Source organism: Dermacentor silvarum, chromosome 5 (assembly GCF_013339745.2).
Source record: "Dermacentor silvarum isolate Dsil-2018 chromosome 5, BIME_Dsil_1.4, whole genome shotgun sequence".
Taxonomy (NCBI): domain Eukaryota; kingdom Metazoa; phylum Arthropoda; class Arachnida; order Ixodida; family Ixodidae; genus Dermacentor; species Dermacentor silvarum.
The window spans coordinates 49890992-49914482 of record NC_051158.1 but is presented as its reverse complement, the minus strand read 5'-3'; the positions used below and the strand labels follow the sequence as shown (position 1 = coordinate 49914482).

At 43.2% G+C, this 23491-nt stretch overlaps 1 protein-coding gene across 2 annotated transcripts in view; it reads right to left on the bottom strand.

Annotated features, from left to right (window-relative positions):
* Positions 1 to 4050: 4050 nt before the first annotated feature.
* LOC119454116 (cytochrome P450 3A43-like) overlaps positions 4051 to 23491 on the bottom strand; it is a 64706-nt gene continuing 45265 nt past the window's right edge. For both annotated transcript variants that reach the window (XM_049667825.1, XM_049667826.1), the window contains exons 8-14: positions 19321 to 19417; positions 17664 to 17727; positions 17471 to 17579; positions 14579 to 14670; positions 12023 to 12163; positions 8425 to 8589; positions 4051 to 4157 (exon numbers count right to left, since the gene is read on the bottom strand). In XM_049667825.1, coding sequence (XP_049523782.1) covers positions 8475 to 8589; positions 12023 to 12163; positions 14579 to 14670; positions 17471 to 17579; positions 17664 to 17727; positions 19321 to 19417 — 618 coding nt within the window. In that variant the 3' untranslated portion in view covers positions 4051 to 4157; positions 8425 to 8474. The remainder of the gene's footprint in view (positions 4158 to 8424; positions 8590 to 12022; positions 12164 to 14578; positions 14671 to 17470; positions 17580 to 17663; positions 17728 to 19320; positions 19418 to 23491) is intronic.

Here is a 23491-nt window from a genome sequence, read left to right as displayed (position 1 = left end):
ATAATCATCATATTATATAAAGCATATCATGGCCAATTACATACCCACCATAAGAAATACTGCTAATCGCAATGTTGTCAATCACCTCCAAAGGAGGAATGTGCCGCCTTTCTTTTTTTTCCCCTTTTGCTCTCGATTTAACAGCTGCAAAAACTGCCCGGAATAACACAGTATGTAGGCTGTGAAGGTCGAAAAGGTCCAGAAGCATACATCATTTGCTGAAAATGAAGGCACTGGCACTTAGCATATCAACCAAGTAGCACTAATTAGCTTTCGCAATATAAACTTTCGTTCACATGCTTGAGCAGAATCGAAGACGAGCATCCTGGTAATAAACTTGTCTGCTTATACATTCCGAACTTTCACTACTTTTTAGCAGGGGTACGCGAATACCGGAAGTTTTGTATACGAATGAAACAATAGTTCGTGTTTTATTTGTATTTGATTCGACAGTTCAATATTCAATATTGCCTTGTACTGGTTTCTTTCGAGTATATATGGGATAAAAACACTAATTGGTGTTTGAAATGGGAGAGAACGATGAAAGCGAGGACTGTACAAAAGACTTTAACCAATTTTTTAAGTATTGGTTCGTTTCGCACCTTCAATTATTCATTTATTTTCATTTATTTTTAATACTTATTTAATTCTAAACTAATTTATTTTAAATTTCAATCATAATACCATCCGGTTCGTGGCCTATCCCCCACAGTACATGGGTTGTGCCATTGATTGAGGCATCATCATCATCGTCATCATTATCTTCTTTCTACCGCAGAAGAACTGTGGGTGGTGTGTAGGGACACCAGTTCGTAGGTGAACGCATGGTACAGAAAACTGCTGTCCCAAGCTGATTATGAATGACTCATTTCGAGCCAACCAAAGTGCGAATTTGTCGTCAGCGTTAGGGCAGTGCAATTTATTATTTGGCATTTCGCAACATTTCATTTTTACCTCTTTTAGAAGAACTTGCGGTGCTGTAGTGCGACGATTCTCTGGTTAAATGAATGAACACTCTACCTGCGTCTGGGAACGTGCTTTTGCTAACTTGTTTTTTTTAACTGTCGCTGTCAACTGTCATAATCAACTGTCAGCTGACCACACGCTGAATATGCAAATGGCATTACATGAATTTTAGTACGCCTGTAAATAAGCTAAGTAAATGTTTCCTATAAGCCTTTTTTCTACAATGAATGCTCGACGCAAACTATATGTCACAGTTGAGAAATAAATTATTCCTTATGCCATTTGACATTCACCGATAGTCTTGCTCGAATATTCGTGTTCTTTTCTATTTGTAAATGTCGCTTTTTGAACATTGCTACTTTTTAGATGTACATCCCTGTAATACACTAATACACTGGTCATGCAGGTAAACAGCTCAGAACAATTTTAACTGGAACGCCAATGCAATTTTTAAGTGATTTTGGTTACGGATGTCCATGAACAAGAGCTATCCCACAAATGTCTGCATATTGCATATTTCATCGCAACGCAGCTTAAGTTCAACATTGATATATAAGCCCAAAGTGAAGACTCCAAAAGGTGTACATGGAATACTTTTTTTTAATAACGACGTGAACATTGCCATTTCTCTGGCAGGTTCTCCCGGCCTTTTTCCAAAATTTGCCGGAACATAACGATGACATCAATTCGAGAAATAGTAAAGAGATATTGGTAAAATATTCGGAAACGAATAGACTCCGAATGATGAATATCATCTTCAGGAAGCACAGTAACAAGAAGTGTACCTGCAATAGCCATAACGAAGAAACAAGAAAGGAAATAGATTTCATACCCTCTGCCGATTCCAACATAGTGCAGGAGTTCCTCAGGACTCAAATAAAGTTCTTGTCATGTCATGTCATGTAGAAGTGTTAGATATTCGAAAGGGCAGTGACCACAGGTTAATGAGATCTAGGATTTCTCTTAATTCAGAGAGAGAAAGAGCAAATTTAGTCAAGAAGAAACAGGCCAACCTAGACGCAGTAAGGGTAGAGGAGACCAATTAAGGCTCGAACTAGCATACAAATATACAGCTTTAGAACAGGAAGATAAATATAACCTAGAGGCAGAGGAAATGCATGAAACCGTAATGAGGTTGATTTCCGAAGCAATTGAAGTGAGAAATAAGCGCCAAGGCATACAGTAATTAAGCTTTCCCAAGCAACAAAGGACCTCGTAAAAACGACAAAGCATAAAAATGTCTTACTCAAGAGGTCAGCTAAAATTCGCTGAACTGATAAAGCTTATAAACAAGAAGAAAGTAGCCCATATATCGAATCACAGCGTCGGAATGATTAAGGAAGCCGTAAAGAATTGCCGCAGCATAAAATCAGTGAGAACATTTGTAATACGACACGCCAAGATGTATGCAGTGAAAGGTACACAGGGCCATGTTATCAGCAATTTTTATGGCATTGTAAAAGCAGCGGAAGAATTCTATACTGACCTGTACAGTACCCAGAGCGGTCACACTACCTTGATTGAAATGATGAACAGGATACAGAGGCTCCTTTTATAACTAGCGATGATGTTAGAAGGGCCTTGCAAGACATGACCAGGGGAAATGCTGATGGATAAGATGGGATAACAGTACAATTGAATCAAAGATGGAATAAATATGATGCTTTAAAAGATTGCAGACCTTTATACGAAATGCGCAATGACTTCAAGTGTAGAAAAAAAGGATGAAGCAATGCCCACTTTATACTGATTCATTAGAAGGGAGACGTTCAAGAATTACAGGCCAATTAGCTTGCTTTCAGTGTTATATTAAATTGTCACCAAGATATTTTTCCATAGAATCCGGGCAACATTTCACTTCAATTAAGCAAGCGAACAGGCTAGCTGACTTCAGGAAATGGTATTCCAGGATGAATCACGTTCATGTCATCAGTCAGGTAATTGAGAAATATGCATAGTAGAATCAACCTCTTCAAAAGCCTTTCACAGATTAAGAAATTGCATTTTAATCAGTAGAGATACCAGCAGTCACGGAGGCATTGAGTTATTAAGGAGTACATACGTGAATATCTTGAGAAATATCTGCAAAGATTCTACAGCTACCCTGTTTCTCCACAAGAAAAGTATAAAATTACCTGTAAAGAAAGGGGTCAGGCAAGCAGACACAATATCTCCAATGCTATTCACTGCATGCTATTAGACTGGGAAGGCTTAAGAGTGAGAATCAACGGCTAATATATCAACAACCTTCGGTTTGCAGATGACATTGTCCTGTTAAACAACATTGGGGAAGAATCGCAACAAATGATTGAGAACCTAACCAAGAAAGTGTAAGAATAGGGTTGAATAATAATGTGCTGAGGACAGAGCTAATGCTGAATAGCCTGGCAAGTGAACTAGGATTCTTTATTGCGAGTCAGCCTCTATAGTCAGTACAGGAGCACGTTTATCTAGGTCAGTTACTTACAGAGGCCGTGATCTTGAGAAGAAATGTTACAGAAAAATAAAATTGGTTGGAGGGCATACGGCAGGCATTACCAAATTCTGGACTTGAAGCTTACCACTGTCGCTGAAATAAGAGAAAAGTGTACAGTCATCGCAGTGTACCAGTGCTCACGTATGGGGCAGAAACTTGAATGTTAACAAAGAAGCTCTCGAACAAGTTAAGGACTGCGCAAAGAATGATGGAACGAAAAGTTTAAGCGTCAAGTTAAGAGACAGGAAGAGAGTGGTGTGGCTCAGAGAGCAAATGGGAATGGCCGATTTTCCAGCTGACATTCAGAGATAGAAATAGAGCTGGGTAGGCCACGTAATGCGCCGGGCTGATAACCGGTGGACCATTAGAGTTATTTAATGATTGGCAAGAGAAGGGAATCGCTGGGGAGACTGGTAGAATATTAGGTGGTGTGGTGAAATAGGATAGTTGCAGACGCAAGTTGAAATTAGCTAGTGCAAGCCAGGGGAAATTGGAGATCGCAGGGAGAGGCCTCCGTCCAGCATGGACATAAAGTTAGGCTGAGGATAATTATGACCAACGCCCATTGATTTAATTGCGCAACGTGAGAAGAACGAAACGATAGAAGGTAGGCTTCAAAAGAGATTTATTTGACGCCGTTTAACTTGTGTATATGGATCCAAACTTTGTCCTTTGGTGCCATCACAAAGGCGTACGTGTTGAGTTCCAAGTCAGGCTGAAAGATAATGCGATGAAAAACTTCAGTGTCAGAATGCATCAATTCTTTAACTTTTTCATTATTGAACAACGAGAAGCCACAGTAAATAAATTTAGCCTCGCAAAGTCTTCTTTTGGACCAATATTATCTTATATTTGGCTGAGGAAAGTGATTGCCAGCGGAACAAAAAATGCAGCAAGAGACAGCTTGCACCAAAGCCGCAGCGTTGGTACATCGCTATGGCCTCATGAATTTTATAGTGCGGCCTCATATGATGTCCATTTTAGCGTGAAAGCTTTATGAAAGTCGGTTAGGCTGTACTAAAGGTCGTATTAGAATACCATGTAATAATTACTTCTACATAAACAATAACAAGGTCTGAGCTGACACCGTCAAACTGTGATATCACAGGGGTCTTGTGGGCAGCTTGGAGGTGGCGTCACTGCTCTTCATTCACTGATGCGACTTTTCTTCTGCTCGGGGGTTTTAAGACTAAGAATTAACTGGTGCTGTAAAGAAGCACCTTGATTTTCAAATTGTTGGCACGAGTGGTAACTTGGACTAATTTGTAGATGTCGCAGTTAAATAGTATAGCTGTGCATATGACAAAACAAGCGAACAAACGAAGAATGACACAAACAAGCAATGAACAAAGCTTGGAGAAAAGTAAGATTCGCTGTTACTCTATTTAGCTATAAAATGCATAAATTAGCGCTGTTTTGCCGTTCATTTCTAGGACACCGGGCATACCTTCTCCCGTGGTTCAGGATTCGCTTATTTATGTCAGCGCTTCGTTCGTTCATTTAGCTGTAGACACGAGTTTGCAAAGCAGTTGCAATGGTAGAACGAAACAAGAGGCAGAACGTGCATTACCACTAAATTACCGACACAGCGCGACATCAGGGGTAAACCAAACACCTGATGAAGATCTCTCCTCCAATGGGGGCACAACGCAAACCGTAATGCCTTTTGCCAGAGAGAGCTCGCACTGCTTAAAGAGGCGTTAACAATTCTCAATAAAACAATATCACTAGGTATTCAACAAAATAAATTTTTGGATTGATTTCTTGATGGTGTTTAATACTAGCCAAGAGAATAAAGGCCAACATCTAGTTTTCTTAGTTGTTTTTTTTTTTTGATGCGCTACATCTGCAACGCGGCGCCGTTAATTTCACGTCCTTCATTTCAAGCTATTCAGCATGTCTTTTGTCCTTTAGACCTTTGCTATGTTGGTCATGCTAGCACAAATGTGGTTTTTTAAAGTGAGTATATTTATTATTTTTATTTATTATATTTATCCTTATTTATTAATTAGGAATTTACTATAACCGAGCAGACGATGCAACAGATAACCGCAAGAGATGTGGACGAAACAAAGGCTTACATTATTGATGTGTAACTTATGAAGCCTACTTATCTACACATTCTTCATTAGTGCTTAAAAGAGTAGTAGTAGGAAAAAAAGGTTGGAGGACGCTTAAGCTTTGCCTTTATGAGTTAAACGCGATAACACTCAAAGATCCCGGTTTGCGTCTCGTGCTTCCCGGCAACTGCAGCTTATGTAGCCGCAATAATTACCAGGAAACATTGCTGTAAACGTATGCACAAAGGCGAACATTCTGCTGGAAACGCGGCCTCTTGCGTGGGCCGATTCCGGTCGTAGTGCACAGCCACGCCGAAAAAAAAAATTAACACAATTTTCAAGGTTTCTGTTACATGCGTAAGGATTTCTATAGTTATCCAACGAGAAAAGTGTCCGAGCGTTCGTTTGTACTTCGTGAAAGACAATCGCTTTCAAGATACAGCCAGCAGCAATGTTTTTGTCCGCTGTGGAAGAAGACGGCGATGAATGCGCGAGCAGTGGCACGAGCATGAGGGGCAGCATGGGAACGCTGGCATGATGAGCGGCATCGCAGCCGGCTATGGAAGAAGACGACGACGAGCGCGCGAGCATTGGCACGAGCGCGTCTCTGTAATCACGTGACGTGTGCAATCAGGCCCGTACTAGGCACACCTTTAGTAAGGCAGAACTGGGGTGCAGCTGTAAAAGATAGGATTAAAAGATGACACACTGAAGTCGTAGGAGTGTGAAGAAATAATAAATATTGTGGCGTTGTGTAGCAGTTGCGCGAAGTCATTTTTTTAAGTATTCTCTGAATAGGTTGCAGATGAGCAAGGCACATTGTAGTGTCGGTCTGACAAACGTTTTATTGATAAGTAACTTCACGTGTTTTAGACCTGTACGTTAGTGGCGATTTTGAAACTCCCAGTGTTTCATTAGCGTACCAGACAATACTACTGAACACCATAAAGGCAGGCGCCGTGCACGTGCAATGACACTGCAGCGAGCATACGGCAACGACCACGACACCCTCTATACACACGCCGCGTGCTACCCCAACATTATAGCTAAAGTGGTAGCGGTGGCCGACTGGAGGGGCGAAATAGCATTATCAGCCACAATACGCACCGACAACTGGACGGAAAAAGAAGAATGTGCCATATTCCTCGCCATCAGCGCTCAACCCCCATATAACATAATATATTTTCTTAAAGATTCACAGCAAGCATGTCGAAACTACACACAAGGGCTGATTTCCCCGATGGCTCATAAAATGCTACACAAGAAGCAACAGATCCCACTAGTTCACCTAGTCTGGACACCTGGCCATGCGTCTCTCACTGTCAATGAGCGCGTTCATGCGACATCACGAGTCGTCACCCTCCGGGCGCCGGTGGAAGGCCAGTCCAACCCAGACAAGGCGGAAACAATACCACTTACATACACGCATATAGTATAACACCAAATACTATACCGTAGAACATTCCCTCCACCACACGCGAAATTTAACCGTGCAGATGCAGCCACTTGGCACCAGCTCCAAACTAATACGTTCCCCAGCCTTGCTCTCCGTGACACTTTTTACCCTACCCCGTAGTACCCCGAAAAATGTTCTTTCTATGGATGACACCGAAACCTCTGCCATTCTACGTGGGAATGCTTCAGACCACCCGGTCTGCCTAGAATACCCAACGCCTCCCCATCCCCATGCGAAAGCGCTCTTTCCAGCATAGCCTTGGACTATACCAGCGATCCCTGATTGACCAGCCAGATAGCATAGCACATGGGGCCCTGTACTGAGGGCTCCACCCTATGGGACTCCATTGCAAAACAACAAATAAAGTTTTCTACTGCTACTACTACTACTACTATTCCAGAAGAACGAAGGTACCTCGGTTAGGAAACCGGGTAAGGTTAGATTACGTGCACACTGCGGACAGAATTGTCACTGCAACCTGACAATACGTTCCACGGAATGAGCTTAGCACACCTGGGAAGTAATCAACAGGGCTATTGCGGGTATGCTCTAACATGGCGGTTTACTCCTCAGGTTTAAGACTGTATCCACCAACGGCTCTCACTGGGAGTTCTACCTTGCCAAGCATCCTTAAATCCAAGAGAAAGTGAGGTCTAGTACACCCGTTTTGTTGCTATAGGGGTAAAACGTACGTACATAAGTGGGGATAGTTACAAGCTGTCCATTGTCGTCTGCTTTCGCGGTCTGTTCTGGCGCACGTGCAGCTATAGAATTCTGCGGGCACAAATCACCCATGCTCTTTGGGAGTTGGTTAAGTTTGCATCAATAAAAATAAAACAAGATGTGCGAATGCTTTTGAATTTGAACAGCGAGCTTAGAATAGGGGGAGCGGTGCAAGAAAGAAAAGCACTGACTACAGGCGGGAGATAAGATAACGTTTGCGTTGCTTGCCTCCGTATGAGAAAGCAAAAACAGATTTTAAACGAGCATGTCTGAGCGCCGCGAGCAATGAGAGGAGAACGCGCGATGCCGTCTCATCACACTATGTGCGCGGCAACGCGACCGCAAGGAAAAGAAAACAAAAAAAAAGAAAGAAAAAGCGAAAAAAAATACTTAACAATGCTAGCGCATCGCAACAGGCGCAGCAGCGCCGCCTGGCCGATGTTGTGAGAAGTATGCGCACATCCGACCAGCAGAAATGTTAACATGTGTGCGAACAGCAGTCATGGGATGCTGCCCAGTCCCCTGCAGTTGCAATTCAGCGGAGCGTGACGAGGCATACACTTGGCTGGGTTGCTTTTAGAGCCAAACTGACAAAGCGTCAGCTCGCGTCTCTGGAAACCTGACCACTGCAAACGCCGCAACAGAGCGCAGTCGATACTGTGAGAGCACGCCGATCGAGGATGACGGCGAAATAATCGCGTCTCGAGCGCCCTTGTGATTGCTGTTGCAATAATAAGCGTCACCTTTTGACTAGGGCCGTGAGTTATCCGGAATCGGCGCAACACCTGCGAAGTCACCGAGGCCATTTCGATGAGCGCGAGACGTTGGCCGATGCACACGCGAATTCCGAGGCCGAAACGGCTGGTATACGGCCGGATTCGATGAGATGCTTGTTCTCAGGGCTGAACCTGGGAAGAAAAAGGAAATATGGTCAATGTGATTTGAACTAGGAGAGAAGTATTTAAGGGTGGTTTTGTATTACTATAGGTCTTTTTCATTTCGTTTTTGCTCCAAACACTTGGCTTGTGACGTCACATTTAAGTATATATGTTACAAGTACGCAGATGAATCTGTTTCGTGCGGGAAGTGTAATGGAGCTTGAGTAAATTCATTGGTTCTCTTTGTTAGAAAGAATGATGACACAATGGTCGCAATTTCGCTGGGGAACGAGGGCATAGAAAACACATCCACACGCGCACGCACACACACACGCACACACACGCACACACACACACGCACGCACACACGCACACACAAGCACAGACACACGAAGGACTGGGTTCTATTGTCTCAAAGGCACAAGCGAAAAGCCGAAACTCTCATCTCATTATCATCTCTACGTTTCCTTTCCCCATTTTCTTTCTCTCATTTCGTTTCATTCTTTCTATCTCATTCTCAAGTAACTGCAGTCCTATAGCAGAGGCTGCATGGTCCGACTGATGCCAGCGAAGCATGTTGTGTGTTTTGGGCATGTTGGTAGGGCATGATGAAGCTTATAGCCCACGTAAAGACGAGCACACAGGAAGACGGGAGGAAGAAGTTTGGTTGGACACATTTGCACTGCTGTCTCGCTCCCTAGTGTTTTTGCATTTTTTCGACGTTTCGTCAACCAGAATTGTTGAAGACGTCGGACGACTCGCCAAGATACCTTCCCTACCGGAGGCCGGGGGCGCCTTCGCCTCCCGCCGCTTCGATAGGAGCCTGCAGAAGAGCCCGATCTGGTAGCAACGGGAGCTTCGTCATGACTACGCCTGACCTGACACCGGGACAGAGACAACCAACTGACCCTGAGAGCAACCGTAAATGCAAGAGATATAAGGCTACAGAAACAGACGACGAGTCTACGCTTATTGATGACTGTGACATAGCTGACATCACAGATCTGGACGATGAAGGCTTCAGGCTTGTGCGTCACCGCAAGGAGAGGACCGTCGGAATCCCAGTGATTATTACACCTGTCACAGAAGGAGCCAACCTGGAAAAGGTGAATCCCATTGCTCTGTCCACAGAAATTGAAGAAATTCTTGGCGCATCACCAGTTAGGAGCCGATTTACTGCTCAAGGGGCGCTACTCCTAGATGTACAGACAGAACAACATGTGAACGCCCTTCTCAGTTGCAAGTCAATCTCAGGGACTGCAATCTCAGCACGAGTGCCCAATTCGTACCTACAAAACACTTGTATTATTAGAGCAGTGCCGAAGTGGTACACTGACGAGGAACTGTTGAACTACCTAAAACCACAAGGTGTTTATCATACAAGGAGAGTCACGCGACGCGTCCAAACTTCCGAATCCGAATGGGAGTCCAGGCGAACCAGCACCGTGGTTCTAACGTTCGCTCCAAACACAGACCGCCCACAGAAGATCAACATGGGCATCACAAGACACGAGACCATTGACTACGTTGAGACACCACCGCGGTGCTTCAAGTGTCAGCTCTATGGACATGTGGCCAAGTACTGCCGTGGTGATCAGCAGTGTAAGAGATGTGGAGGACCGCATGATTTCAAAACATGCACGTGCAGGGAGAACTTTCTTTATGCAAACTGTAGTGGTGGTCATCCAGCTAGTTATAGCAAGTGTCCTACGCGGGAAGCGGCAATAAAGCGAAAGAAAATGTTTATCTTGGGGCCAACAGCAAAGGATGAGAAGAATAAGACGAAAAAAAAAAACGGAGAGTCGCAGAGAGTCAGACGACATCAAATGAAGTGAAACTGATTTCCCAAGCCTGAAGCCTCGTTCAGGAACCCAGGACACAGTGGTGCCATCGCGCAGTGGACCGGCTAAAGCAGTCAAATCAGTGAACAGAGACCCCATAGAAGAGAAGACGGCAGAACAACCGGAACAGCGAAGCTATGTGTCTGCACTGCAGCGAACCCAATCGCGTTGCGATGAAAAAACACCACAGGATAGACTGCCAACAGGTGCTACGTGCTCTCTTCAAGGCCCTGCGATCACTCATAGAGAAGATGCCGGCGAGCTCGATGAAGGACATCCTCGAAGTAGTCCTGGCTCGAGTCGGTGATTCTAAGCTGGTCAGGCGCCGACTTGCGCCTGTGTGTACCACTTCTTACTGTGTCCTCCTCTTTTTGTGCGCTTTAAGTTTCATCAGGTGTTGTTCATGTTACGCACTTTGCATATCGCGCCAAGTACTGCAACAACGGCTCCTCTCTAGGGCGTCAAATATTTCAATATGTGTTCTCGCACATGAATTGTGCGGCGCGAGGAAAATTTATCAGCTCATGGTAGCGTAATTCCAGATTCATTTCGAATGATACGCAGTCATTATTTACCGATAATCGGTATACCACTACCGAGCAAGCGATACCGAATATCGGTGACGTAACGAGAAATTGGTTTGGGAAGTTCAAGAAGGCCTCGTCACCTCTAGTTTATTTTTTTCCTCTTGTACTTATGCGACCATTTACCCAGTAATGTGGAGGCGGAGCCTGCCAAGATAAGTGGGTTTCACCAAAGCGTTATCGCTTTGAAAACAAGCGCACAGATGGCATTGAAAGGGATAGTGCGACAGAATATCAACATCGTGCGAGGACACGATATAGTGCGATAAGGACTACATCGACAAACACGGACCTTATCTCCCGAACTTCTCAATTGTTCGTGCCTTTGATTTGTTTTTTCGATTGTTTCGTTCTCGCCTTGTGTCCTTTCTCTGCTACGCAAAAGAATATCAAATTAGTCGCCCACATACGACACGCGTAACTGCTAAGAGCAAGAACAACACGGAGAAGGGAAAACTTAACGATGAAAAGAAAGCACCATTGTACTACAGCCCTGTGTGATAATAAAGTGTCCACAATTATTCTTGATTATTGGTTTAGTCTTCGTTGTACGTGTTGTAGGTGTTTGCGCAAGGTTGTAACAGAAAGCGGACTTTGGATCGGTTAAAAGCTCACGAAGCTGTGCTGGAATTTTTTCAACTACGAGACACAACTTTCGCTTGTATAGTTCATACTCTACGTTTAACGCAGGCATTGGGGTGTGCTTTAGTGTTTCCGTTCCATTTTTTACTCCTTTTGAAGCAGCTTTCAGGAGTTAGTTACCTGATTTTCTCCCTGTCTGTGTATGTGTGACACACATACACATGGACAGGTTTCTCGTTGGGTAGGCATAGAAATGCTTACGTATTTAAAAAGTTATTTCAGCGTTAGTAATTTCACTCGCCAAGCACTGCAAGCGTGTCCAACCTGAAGCTTACCTATCAACAATGGAGCCGATTATAATCACAAGCAGGTACTCCCTCAAATGGCACTGCCAAAGTGCACCTTGGTTTTAGGTTAATTTAAATGGCGATATTCTCCAAAATCAACGGTGCTCACCTGTCGGGGTCAAACTTTTCCGGGTCTGTCCAGAACTGCGGATCATGATGCAGGTGGTATGTAGGCACCATGACAGAAGTTCCTTTTTTGATGAGATACTTGCCGCTCTGGTAATCTTCACCCGCGCAACGTGTTGTGAATCTGCGTGCCGCGACATAACGGATGTTTATATGATAAAATTGTGAGGCGGCATATGAACCGCTGTTTCTGTGACAGAGCATGGGAGTTGACATGGAAGATGCCAGTGGAAGAAAGTGCTAACTTAGATCGTTTAATACATGTTGAAGCTAAATAGAGCATCGCATCGATCGGGAAAAACGCGAGGAAGCGGGCGAAGCACTGCTCGTTCTGTCCATTTCTTTATGTTCGTCTGTTCCCATACGCTGTTACTCTATTTAGCTTAAAATACGCCAACGACTCACCCGCTATATTTGCAACGAAATAATAGGTTTTGGCTAGTCAAAAGAAGGCAGGCACGCCACACTTGCGTCATTCTAATTAAAAGGACATTATATCCTGTGTATCTTATTTACATAATCTCCTTGTTTTACTTTTTTACCCTCGGAATAAAAACAAAGAAACACAATCAACCCTGTGCCACCAGTGGCAGTAAAAAGTAAATGTAGTAATTGAACTACTTTATCAAAAACGAACAGAGATTTGTCTTTCTCTTAAAACAATTGTAAACGGGACATCTATAGCGGTACCTAGCCCTTACGACATCAGATTTGTACACAAAAGAAAAGCGAGAAGTGGAATAGTAGTAAATGAATAAAACACCGCTGAGAAGATTTGTTGTTTAAACGGTGCAATGATACTTCGACAAAATACGCCCTAATATCCAGTGCTCTGTATGGAAAGTTGGACTTTAAAGCGGAACTTCAATTTGCCGCTCGGAATACGGCAGAAAAAGCCAACCGTAGATGTAGTGACACCGAGTGCAATGCAACTTGCGCTAACTGTATTGGCTACTATGATATTTTTCGGGTGCTTCTTTGGAGAGTCTTTATCTGGAATACTTTCACCACCGCAACTTCTTGCTTCCCTATTTGGGGTGCAATAATTTTTTTTACAGGAGGCAACAACAATTCCAACTAATGTGTTATAACGAATGCTTGTACATATGCTATATTAACAAGTGCACGTGGCTGTGACGAGGCTGCTTATAAGTGAGGTCGTATCAGTACCGAAATTAAAAAAAAATTGACAGGCGCGCATGGTCCGGTTTATTGCGTTGTGCGATGATGCAAAACCACGACCTGATTTATGTTTCTCTTAGGCACGCCGTAGTGAGGGACTGTCACCGGAAATTTGGAGTCACCTGGGGTCCTCGTTTTCAAACGTAAAAGAGAAGCACCTAGAATAGAAACTAAGTACGCGGGTGTTTTCGCATTTCGCCCAGCGCAATCGACCGGAATGCGGCCGCCGTGGCCGGGATTCGATGGGGGCGAAATGGTGATTCGACTGGGGGCGAAAATTCGAACTGTACCTTAGCTACTGAGCAACCACGGTGGGTAGTACCGAAATTGCACACCCTCAAAGTTGGCAGGGAGACGCATCGAAGTAACAGATTCGCCAGACGACACAGTGCCGATGTAAGTATATGTTGCCCACGCCGAAGTTATTTTCTGCATTCAAAACAAAATTGCAAAACAAAGTATAACATAACCCGCCCTATCGAAGAGCCTTCACTCAATGAATTCAGAGCTTCAGAAATGATCTATCTATCTATCTATCTATCTATCTATCTATCTATCTATCTATCTATCTATCTATCTATCTATCTATCTATCTATCTATCTATCTATCTATCTATCTATCTATCTATCTATCTATCTATCTATCTATTACTTAAGTACTTCTATTTGTCTATTTTGTTCATTTTTTAAAATTTAGATGGTTCTAGGGCGCGAATGCGTTACAGAAAGAAACTACAGGATTTTCCCAACCTTAGTTATTGCAAGCAAATACAATGTATGTTATTTGGATACAACGCTTCAGAGGTTTACCAGCCACACAACAGGAACATGAACTTCAACGAGGGTGCATTGTTCGTGTCTCTGCCGTGTGTCTCGTAAACCCTTGCAGCGTTGTATCCCACTTTTGCTATTGCAACTAGCCTAACTAGTGAAATAGTCGGCGTTAATCAATGTATACGTTTACATAGACTAGACAACTTATTCGACAGCATACTTGAAACGAAAGCATGTGAGTCATGGCGGTAACACAAGTGGGAGAGCGGTTGCAATTATTTGACGGTTGCAATTATTGACGAGAAAAATGGGACATCTACTTCGCGTCGATCGCCATGGCGAGTTTAAATATGTGGGAGCTCTCGGAAAGGAGCTCATGCTACTAACGTTGTCTGCATGTCTGCCTGAGGTAGCACAAATTATCAAACTACAAATTTTGGTGGCAATAACTGCGAGCCTTGTGTTTTTTTCTGCCCTATCGTTGCACCGCACAACGTAGGAGGTGAGCTTTGATGGCCACAATAACCTTTCATTTTTTTTCTTCTCTTAGAAAATAACTGACAGACGTGTCTTCAGTACTTACGAGAGGACGGGTGGATACATCCGTAACGTCTCGAACAGCACTTGATTCGTGTACGGCAGTGACGTGAGGGTCTGAATCGAGAGCTCATCATCCTACAATAAGAAAACAAACCCGTTCGCATCTCTCACACAAAAAAAGGCTGTTAAAATCGGTTCACTGCAGGAGTGGGCATGGTGGAGGATACGGTTAAAACGAAGCGTTGACACAGGAAGCACTAAAAGTGAAGACACGAGCTTGTCCTGTCCTCAATCCGCTTGGCCACTTTGCTCTGCATCTCCCATTTTACAATAGAAACACGCATCATGTTACCCACTAGTCGCTTCCGCTGGAGTGAAATAGAATGCAGTAGAATCACAAAACGAGAAACTTCGTCGAGCGACCACCGTTACGACGAGTGGACGTGTTTTCAGCAAGTGATGACGAAAGCGTCCTTTTGTCGAGACGTTGTCACCGACCTTCGGTTTCTGCCTCCTTCACTAGTTTGTTTCCCCTTAATCACCATTATCATGAACACTGTCATGTCTGTGTTTCAACATCGTATATGTAGCTAAGGGCCCTGGTTCACCAATGTGTCTCTTGACGAGGAATACGCACCGTACATTTGACAGTTTAAATGATACTTTAGGCGAACACAGTGTACTTAGTGTAAAACAACAAGCTAACTTACGCATACTGCCGTAAGTAGATGCGGACATGCATGTACATATTGATTTGCAATGAATAGCACACAAATTATTACACCTAAGTAGTTTATAAATGCGCATGGTTATGCCGCTCAACAGTTCAATAAGTAAAGCATGCATATGCTTATTGCAAATACAAACTCCTCAGAAATTTCGAAAAGAGACTGAAAGCTTATTCGAAGCTTCACCATCTGCAAAAGAAAGTTGTTCTAGGCCTAGAATATTTTATATATAAGATATACATGCATACTGAAATATTTCATGTGTGCGTTACGTCATACATGTTTAACTCTGTGAAGGGTCATAGGAAAATCTTTGAAATCATTTGCACTCTTTGGAGAATGCACTGAGGCATTCGAAAACATTGACTAGTAGATAAGGAACGTTACATATTTCCTAACATTCTTGTTTTATGCTTTATTTTTCAAAACCTAAAAAAGATTTGCCTTTTTAGCAAGACAGAATTGGACCTTTTGAAACTAAAGAGCTACTCTCGTAATATTCTAGAACGTGAAAGAATTACTAACTCTGGGTATCTTAAAAAATAACACAGACTTCCAAGTAAGAGACTAGGCAAGGAATCTTTCGTTAGAATTAATGTAGACCGAAAGATAATTTTCGAAAAGCAACTTGATAAAAAAAAACACTTTTAAATCTGAAGTTTCATTTTCGCTCCGGACCACATGCAAGGTCATTATTTGAAACCACTCTTAGAAGCATGTCAGTCAGGTTTTCCTGCCCGTGTTTACGTCACTTCTTTATTTTTTAGTTTAAAGGGGCATTGTTTACGGCAGAAATAGCCGGGCCGCAACACAGCTTAATTTATTCCAATTCCAATGCTAAAGTTCTTGACTAAACGTCACTCAAAATATTTATGGCCAATACCGCCAACTATACCAAAATTTTAAAACATCCACAGTACTTATTAAATATCTAACTATACATTTCGTACAAAATACCATGTTTATATTAAATCAGCAGCCTCAGAACGACATGTACATTTGTTGTTTTCTTCAGTGTTCTCATCAATATTTAAATTAAACCCTGATAATACTTTTCTCTTTCTTTATGCTTACTTTAGCTGCAATCGGTCTTGCAAAAGTCTTTACGACAGGAAAGTTAAAAGTGCAACAATCTTTTCTCAACCAAATCAGGTGATATTTTCGTTTTAGCAGCTTCGCATCTGCAGGGATTATTCTGATGTGTTAGGATGTCGGCTGTGTTTAAGGTTTAATTATTTGTTTAGCAATTTAAATTTGTCTCAATAACATAATAGATTACAGATGCAAGGGCTTAGACAAGACAATTATAAAAATGCACTGTAGATGTGAAATAAAATGTCACTACATGTCAATGCTAATTAGTTTCGAAAACAACAAAAGAAAACCAGGAAAACAAACAACCTCAATAATTATAAAAATTCTACGATATAAAAGCAGATTAGTAAAATTTACAAAAAATGTTTTCTTATAATACCGCGTCACCTGAGAGTTTCATCAATATCACGGTGATATTCAGTAATGGCATGTCATGCGTGAAGGTGAATCCAGTCGTTGGATACGCGTGAAAGATGCGAAATTAGGTCGTGCTGTAATGTCAGGCACGAACTTAATAAACGTTAACAGAAATTGGTGATACATACTACGCCGGAAGAATTTGTTGTTTCAACAGATCATAGCGATGATACAACACGCGAAAAAAAAATTTCTAAAGCGAATATTTCACAGCAACATGCTGGGAAAACTCTATAGTTTCCACACAGTGGGAGGAGTTCCTAAGAAGCGACCACCACCACATCCAACTCCAGGCAGTCCAGAGGGCCCACGACATCGCAACGGGATTTCGCCTCCCGGTGCCATTGTGGGCGGAGCCACACTCTTGACCTGAGGGAGCCTTCGGCCCCCCCTGGCCAGTTTCTCAGGACCAATAAAGGTTCTTGTCACCGTCACACGCTGGGATTTTTTCGGTTATAGCTGAACTGCAGCCGAATTGCGCTAGCAGTTTGGTTGATAGCAGTATGGTTCAAACAGTGTCATTTAAATTCTGCGGCTTCGTGTCTTACGCAAATAAGGATGTAGTGTGGAATGGCATGAATGTGAAGTGTGAACTAACATTTCTGGCATCACGTTTTTGTAAGTGAAATGTTTTCGCACCAGTATGTAACCGAACATTTTCCTGACTCATTTCACTGCATAAAAGATAGACTTACCTCTTTCTTGAAAGCTTCCAGTACTTCACTCCTCATTCTCTCCTGGATATCTGGGTGCTTGCCCATCAGATAAAACCAATAAGTCAACGCCAGCCTCGTTGTGTCGTAGCTGCGCTCGGTACCAAAACAAATCAACACGAAAGTGTATCAATTAGAGAGTTCTTATATTTTTGTTACTAACTCGAATACTCACCCACCGAGAAAAACGTCCACGCAGTTGGTGCCGAGTTCGTACAACTTCACCTGGGACAACGGCACTAAGCGGTATGTTAAGAGAAAGAAGAACATGAGAAATAGGACAAGAAGGAACATGGTTAGATTATGACAGGTCTGGTCATAGACCGCTTTTCTTACATGAGAAACTAGAAACAGCCCTCTTACATATTCTGTAACGTTACACCACAAACGAAAAAAGGAAACATTGGAGGACGCTTAAGGTTCGCATTTAAGAGTAGAACGCGATAGCGTTATCGGGACCCATTCGCATTGCACGTTCCCATACGGCAAGTAGGCTTCATTCACTGGGAAAGCCAGCTTTCAAAGACTAAGCTCCGACCCCCTTAAACCGATCCCCTTAAAGTCGGCTTCACTTTTAAAGAGAAATGCATTGCTGTAAAGACGTTTCTCCAGGGGCAACATAAGTGGTCTTATAATAAAACGTGAAGGCCCTAGCACCTTTTTTATTATTTTAATAATTGCTTGCGATTGCCCCGATGCGCGCGCGTGTTCAAAACAAATTAGCAGGCGAAATACCAATTTGACCTGCCTAGGATGCGAGCGCCATCTGGATATCATTTTCGCAGGTACCCGAACGCGCGGCTGTAGTTCTCGTAGAAATGGTGGAAAAGGGGTTTGTGTTTGAGTTTCCCCTTAGCAGAATTAGGTTTTCTCGTACATTCAAATTACAATCCGACGCCGATTGGTAAACAATCCGACGGCGAATCCGACGCCGAATTGTAAAGCGGTACTTTACCATTTTTCTGACGGATTTCACTGGGATAAATTAAATTTTTGTGGCACTAAAACCTTGCGCCGTGTGGAGGGCCTGCGCGGTTGGAGTGGTTGGGGATGATTTTCTCCGCCACCCGCTGACATCGCACGCCTACGCCGGTTGCCGACGCTGTATTTTCTGCGACACGGGGCCCTTAATGCTATAGCGTTAAAAAAACAAGCGAACAAACAAGCAAAGAAAACCAATCAGCCAGACAACAAGATTTTGAGTTCTAAGGCGGGATGCATTTTTAGCGTCCAGTATGAAGCGCCGGACAAGTTGAACGTATTGAAGAATGTTTTGTCTGTACCTAAGCTTTGATGATGGAGATCAGACATGTTTTGGACAGAATCTGCCAACTTTATATCTACGGAAGCATTCATATGCGAAGTTATTTATAGCGTTTCACTTCATTTTCTGATGTGAAAGAGTCCGTCTACATAATACTGAGTCACTAAAAGTTTGGGTTGTTCATGCAAGGTGATTTGGGTAATGTAAGCGATGGTCATTTGTGCAAGCCATTGCTGAAACTGGCCCGCAAGGCAAACTAGCCCACTATAAGTGATTGACTCATTCCATTTCCAAAGGAACTCATCTAACAGTGCACATCGCAAGGGATATCTTAAGCCTGCTTACGCCTACCATTTTTGCTGTGACTGCGCCGTGCCAGTTTAAGTCACTTGCTTCAACTGTCGCAAATTTAGACAAACTTTGTGAGACACAAATTTTGCAATGAAATGCAGTGAAACTTTGCAAACTTTCAGTCATGCGGAATGAGGTTAGGGCTTTATGGGGTCAAAATGAGAAATCGCTGTTGTCTGTTATATGTTTTTGTAAGCGTAAGTTGAGAAACGGGCACCAGTAATCTTTTCCGCCGCTTCATTTTTCTTGGTTGCCGAGTTCCTCTTTTCGAGCACATCATCCAGGAGGAGTTGAGCCATGTCGGGCACGTCAACCTGGTGTTGCGAGACAACGCGAAAAGTGATGAGTCCAATCTAACATCGGAATTCGGGAAATACTAAAAAACTTCTCAAATGAGTGTAAAGCTGACACAACAGTGCTTGTGAAGAGAGGGAAAGCATGGGAAAGTGAAATGAACATTTCGTACCATGTGCGTGAACTGCAGCAGAAAATGAGACTGCAGAAACGTAGAAAGGGGGAGCCGCAAGAGATGCATATATATACATATGTATACATGTATATGTATACATATACATATATGTATCTGTATATGTATACATAACTCTAAACATGTCTGCGAATATTACCATTATTGATATTATGGATTCCCTTGATTGTCATTCAATAACAGGCACGTCTAAGTCTTTGTAGGCTTAGGCAGACTGCTTCTGTGTGCTGCTACTTGTGGTGTGTAACTATAGGTTGTTGTTATTGTTGTTATTATATTGGTTTGGTTCATATGAGCATATAGGATTATAGTACGGGGCTTGTGGGTTCGTTTCCATAGGGGATTATTATATTACTATTCTGATTGAAAATATATTCAATGGGCACAGAGAAAAACATGGTAAGAAGCAAGCTGGCAACCGCTACCGGAAAGGTCACGAACTTGTTCTCTAGGAAGGAAGGGATAGAAAGAAGGAAATTGAAAGTAACATGAAGAGAACTGAAGAGCAGAGCTCACTGCTTGAGCAGCACCTTATGCTCACTTTATTATTGGCGTGCGTTGGGACCTTTAGTTCTGCAGCCGGTTGCGCCCCAACATGTTATTCCGCTAGCCTATAAACGCACCTAATTTGTAGCAACAATACCTGGATTTGCGCGTGTTTCTTCAGCTGGACAGTGTTCTTAAAATAGTGTTTACAGCGTGTTTACCGTTGTGTATTTTTAACAGAGAAGCTGTTTAGGCCAGCGGTATTTTGCGCGTGTGCTACGAAATTATCATCATCAGCATTGGCTCGAGCGTCGTCGTCTTCCTCCGCAGTTTAAGCCAGCCGTAATTTGTGCGTGTGGCACGAAACTGCCGCTCCGTAGCCATGGCAACCAGGCGATGCCACTTTTTGGAAAATCTTTATGTGCTGCAAAAAAAATTCTTACGAGTCGTAGAAAACGTTCCAAAATATGTTCATACACGTGATTTTTTCATAAAATATAATATAATGCCAATTGCCAATATGTACGATTATCGACTCTGTAGAGCATACAAACAAGAAATAAAAATGGAGTCAGCTTTCTAAGAACACTAGCGGATCTAAAAATTAACATTACAGCATATACGACAATGACGAGAGAGTTTTGGAAAGTGGAAACTGTTAGAACGACATACGGACAACAAACTCTTCGTAACAATCTGCCAAGGCTACTGAATAAATTGCACAACGAAACCAGTGGATTGGAAAATACCTCTTTGAAAGCTCTGTATAGTTATTTCTGCCTGCACTAGATTTTTTTCCCTGGCTTTCGCAATTTTTAATTTTTTTTCGGAACTAACTAGTCCCATTGCATATATTCTTGTTACTTTAGTTGTTTAGTCTGTATGAGAAATGTTAATGTTACGGCTTGTGTTTTTGATTATATTTTTCTCGCCCTTGTGTTTTTTCGAACAGTTGCGATACGTTATGCCTACCATTGCTCATTTGTCCTTATTGGTTGGAGATGCTTTTTTCTTTTTCCTTTATTAAGCCCTGTTGTTAGGACACAATTTTTTTTGTTCTTCATTTGCTCTGCATGGTTTGCGATGGTTAATTTTGTGCAAATGGCATTTGCAAACGATGATGTACTGCTTCTGTGTGTACTAACGTCGCGCAAACGCCAATGCGGGGGCCTGCGGCTTCATCAAGCTGTCCATGTGGCAGCTTTTTCTGCATGCCCCTCGCGTCATGTACTGATGCGTTATGTACTGATGCAAATAAACATCATTGTCATTGTCATTGTCATTTCCTAGCTAATTGGTCGCCATCGTTTAAAAAAAGCGTTTCTGAGAATTAAGGTTGACATATCATAACTAGTACTCTGCCGCGACGCGAAACGAGCTCAGCTTTGAATGTTCCGACTGCGATGTTATAATTTATGATCTTTATTGTTCTTCAGGATGGAAGCATTTTTAACCTACGCTGGAAGGATGGACCTCATGGTTTTACCCAGAGACAAGGTCAACAACCGGAGAATATGCTCGGCGCACTTCACGGAGGTGGATTTTATGGACCGAGCGAGAAGCAGGCCGTGAGAAGCTATTCTGCGCATTGGCCATTAGAGCAATTACAATAAATGTTTTTTACATGTGCGTACATGAAACACCATCCGCGTTTTGTTCCATACTATAGTGTGTTCCACTGTCTTCTCCAATTCTGGTTTTCGCAAACGAAAACAATAAACTGAGTCCAAAGAACTGTTGTGTTTAAGTGTAATCATTTTTAATATAATTTGGGCACATGCTTGCTTGATACTAATAATGAACGGGACTGTGTGCATGAAAACGCAAAAAGAATCCACTGCGCACACGCACGCAGCACGAATGTACGAATGGCGCGGCCAGACAGGAGAGGAGCGCGGAGCGCCTGCTTCGGTCCGACGGTGCGTCTGATAATTTGGCGCTGAGCCGTGCTCCCTCAAGGGCCGAAGAAGATAGCGTCAACCTTTCCCTTTCACCACGAACCACTTACTACTACTACGTCTGATAACGCCCGCGACAAAAAAAAGCGCGCCGCGGACAGCAAATGAAATAAAAAAAAGAGCATTGCGCGTGGCATGAGGGGAGGGTGAGGCGATGCATGCGAGGAGGAATAGGAAAGTCAAGAGGGAAAGGAGAAAAGAGCGGAACAACGTTATAAAAAAGAAAGAAAAAGTACTATAGCGAATGGGGGAGGGTAAAAAAAATCGCTCCGCTTTTCTTTCTTTTTTCTTTATTTTGCCACCATGGTACCGTCATCCATCCGCTAGGGCCTAACTCAAGTGCGCCTTGGCGCTAGCGTCGACTGAGCGTCTGCTACAGGAGAGCCAATGGGAGGTATAGGACGATTCACCCCCCTGCCAAAACCAGTTCTGATTATGAGGCACGCCGTAGTGGAGGGCTCCGGATTAGTTTTATACCACCTGGGGTTCTATAGCGTGCGCTACAACGCAAGCAGACGGGCGCTTTTGCATTTCGCCTCCATCCAAATGCGGCCGCCGCGGCCGGGATTCGATCCCGCGATCTCGTGCTCAGCCGCGCAATGCCTTAGCTGACTGAGTCACCGCGGCGGGTCTGGCGCGTCTGCACTCGCCGCCCGACGGAAATAAATAAAACAAAATGAACGCTCTTGGCCAAGGCAGGATTCAAACCCGGGTACCCGCGGTCTGAAGGTGAGCGTCATAACCGCTGCGCTATACACCCACGCTTGCAGAACGGGCATTTATGAGAACCATATGGTTGCATTGTACTGACGATTGCAACACAACTTTCTTTGGGAGATAGAAAGAGAAAATGAAAGAGAGCGAGATAAAGAAGGAGAGAGAGATAGAGAAAGAAAGAGAGAGATAAAGAAAGAGAGAAAGAAAGACAGGGAGACACAACCTAGCTACAACCAAGAGACGCAGTCAATCGGCCAGCTTCGCTGTGTCTTGAGCTTTGCGAGGCCTGGTGCAAGCTTTCGCTTTTTTTTTCGTCCTTGTGGATAGCGCTGCTGTAAGAACTCCTGATTTGGTTAGGCCCCCCAAGCTGGCGTCTCCGCCACTGCAGCAATCAAGTGACCACCTCGCTAATATATATATAATTATAAATTATGGTGTTTACCGAACTGAAACTGCATAGTGGACTATGAGGGACGCCGAAGTGAGTTATTCCTAATTTTCAGCGTCTCTGGTTCAGTGCCGTGTGCCTAAATCAAATTACTGGAACGCCATTGCAATTTATATTCGATGCAACCCCTTTGGGTTGGAAGTGGTGTTGGCTGCGATAAGCGATGACTGTTGGCGTGGCCGAGAGGGGCCGGCACTTCCTCGCACCGCTTGAAAAAGTGAACTGGGAAAGAATGCGTAAGTCAGGGTAAGTAAGTACAGAGTAATCTAAACTACAAGCAGGGAACGCAGAG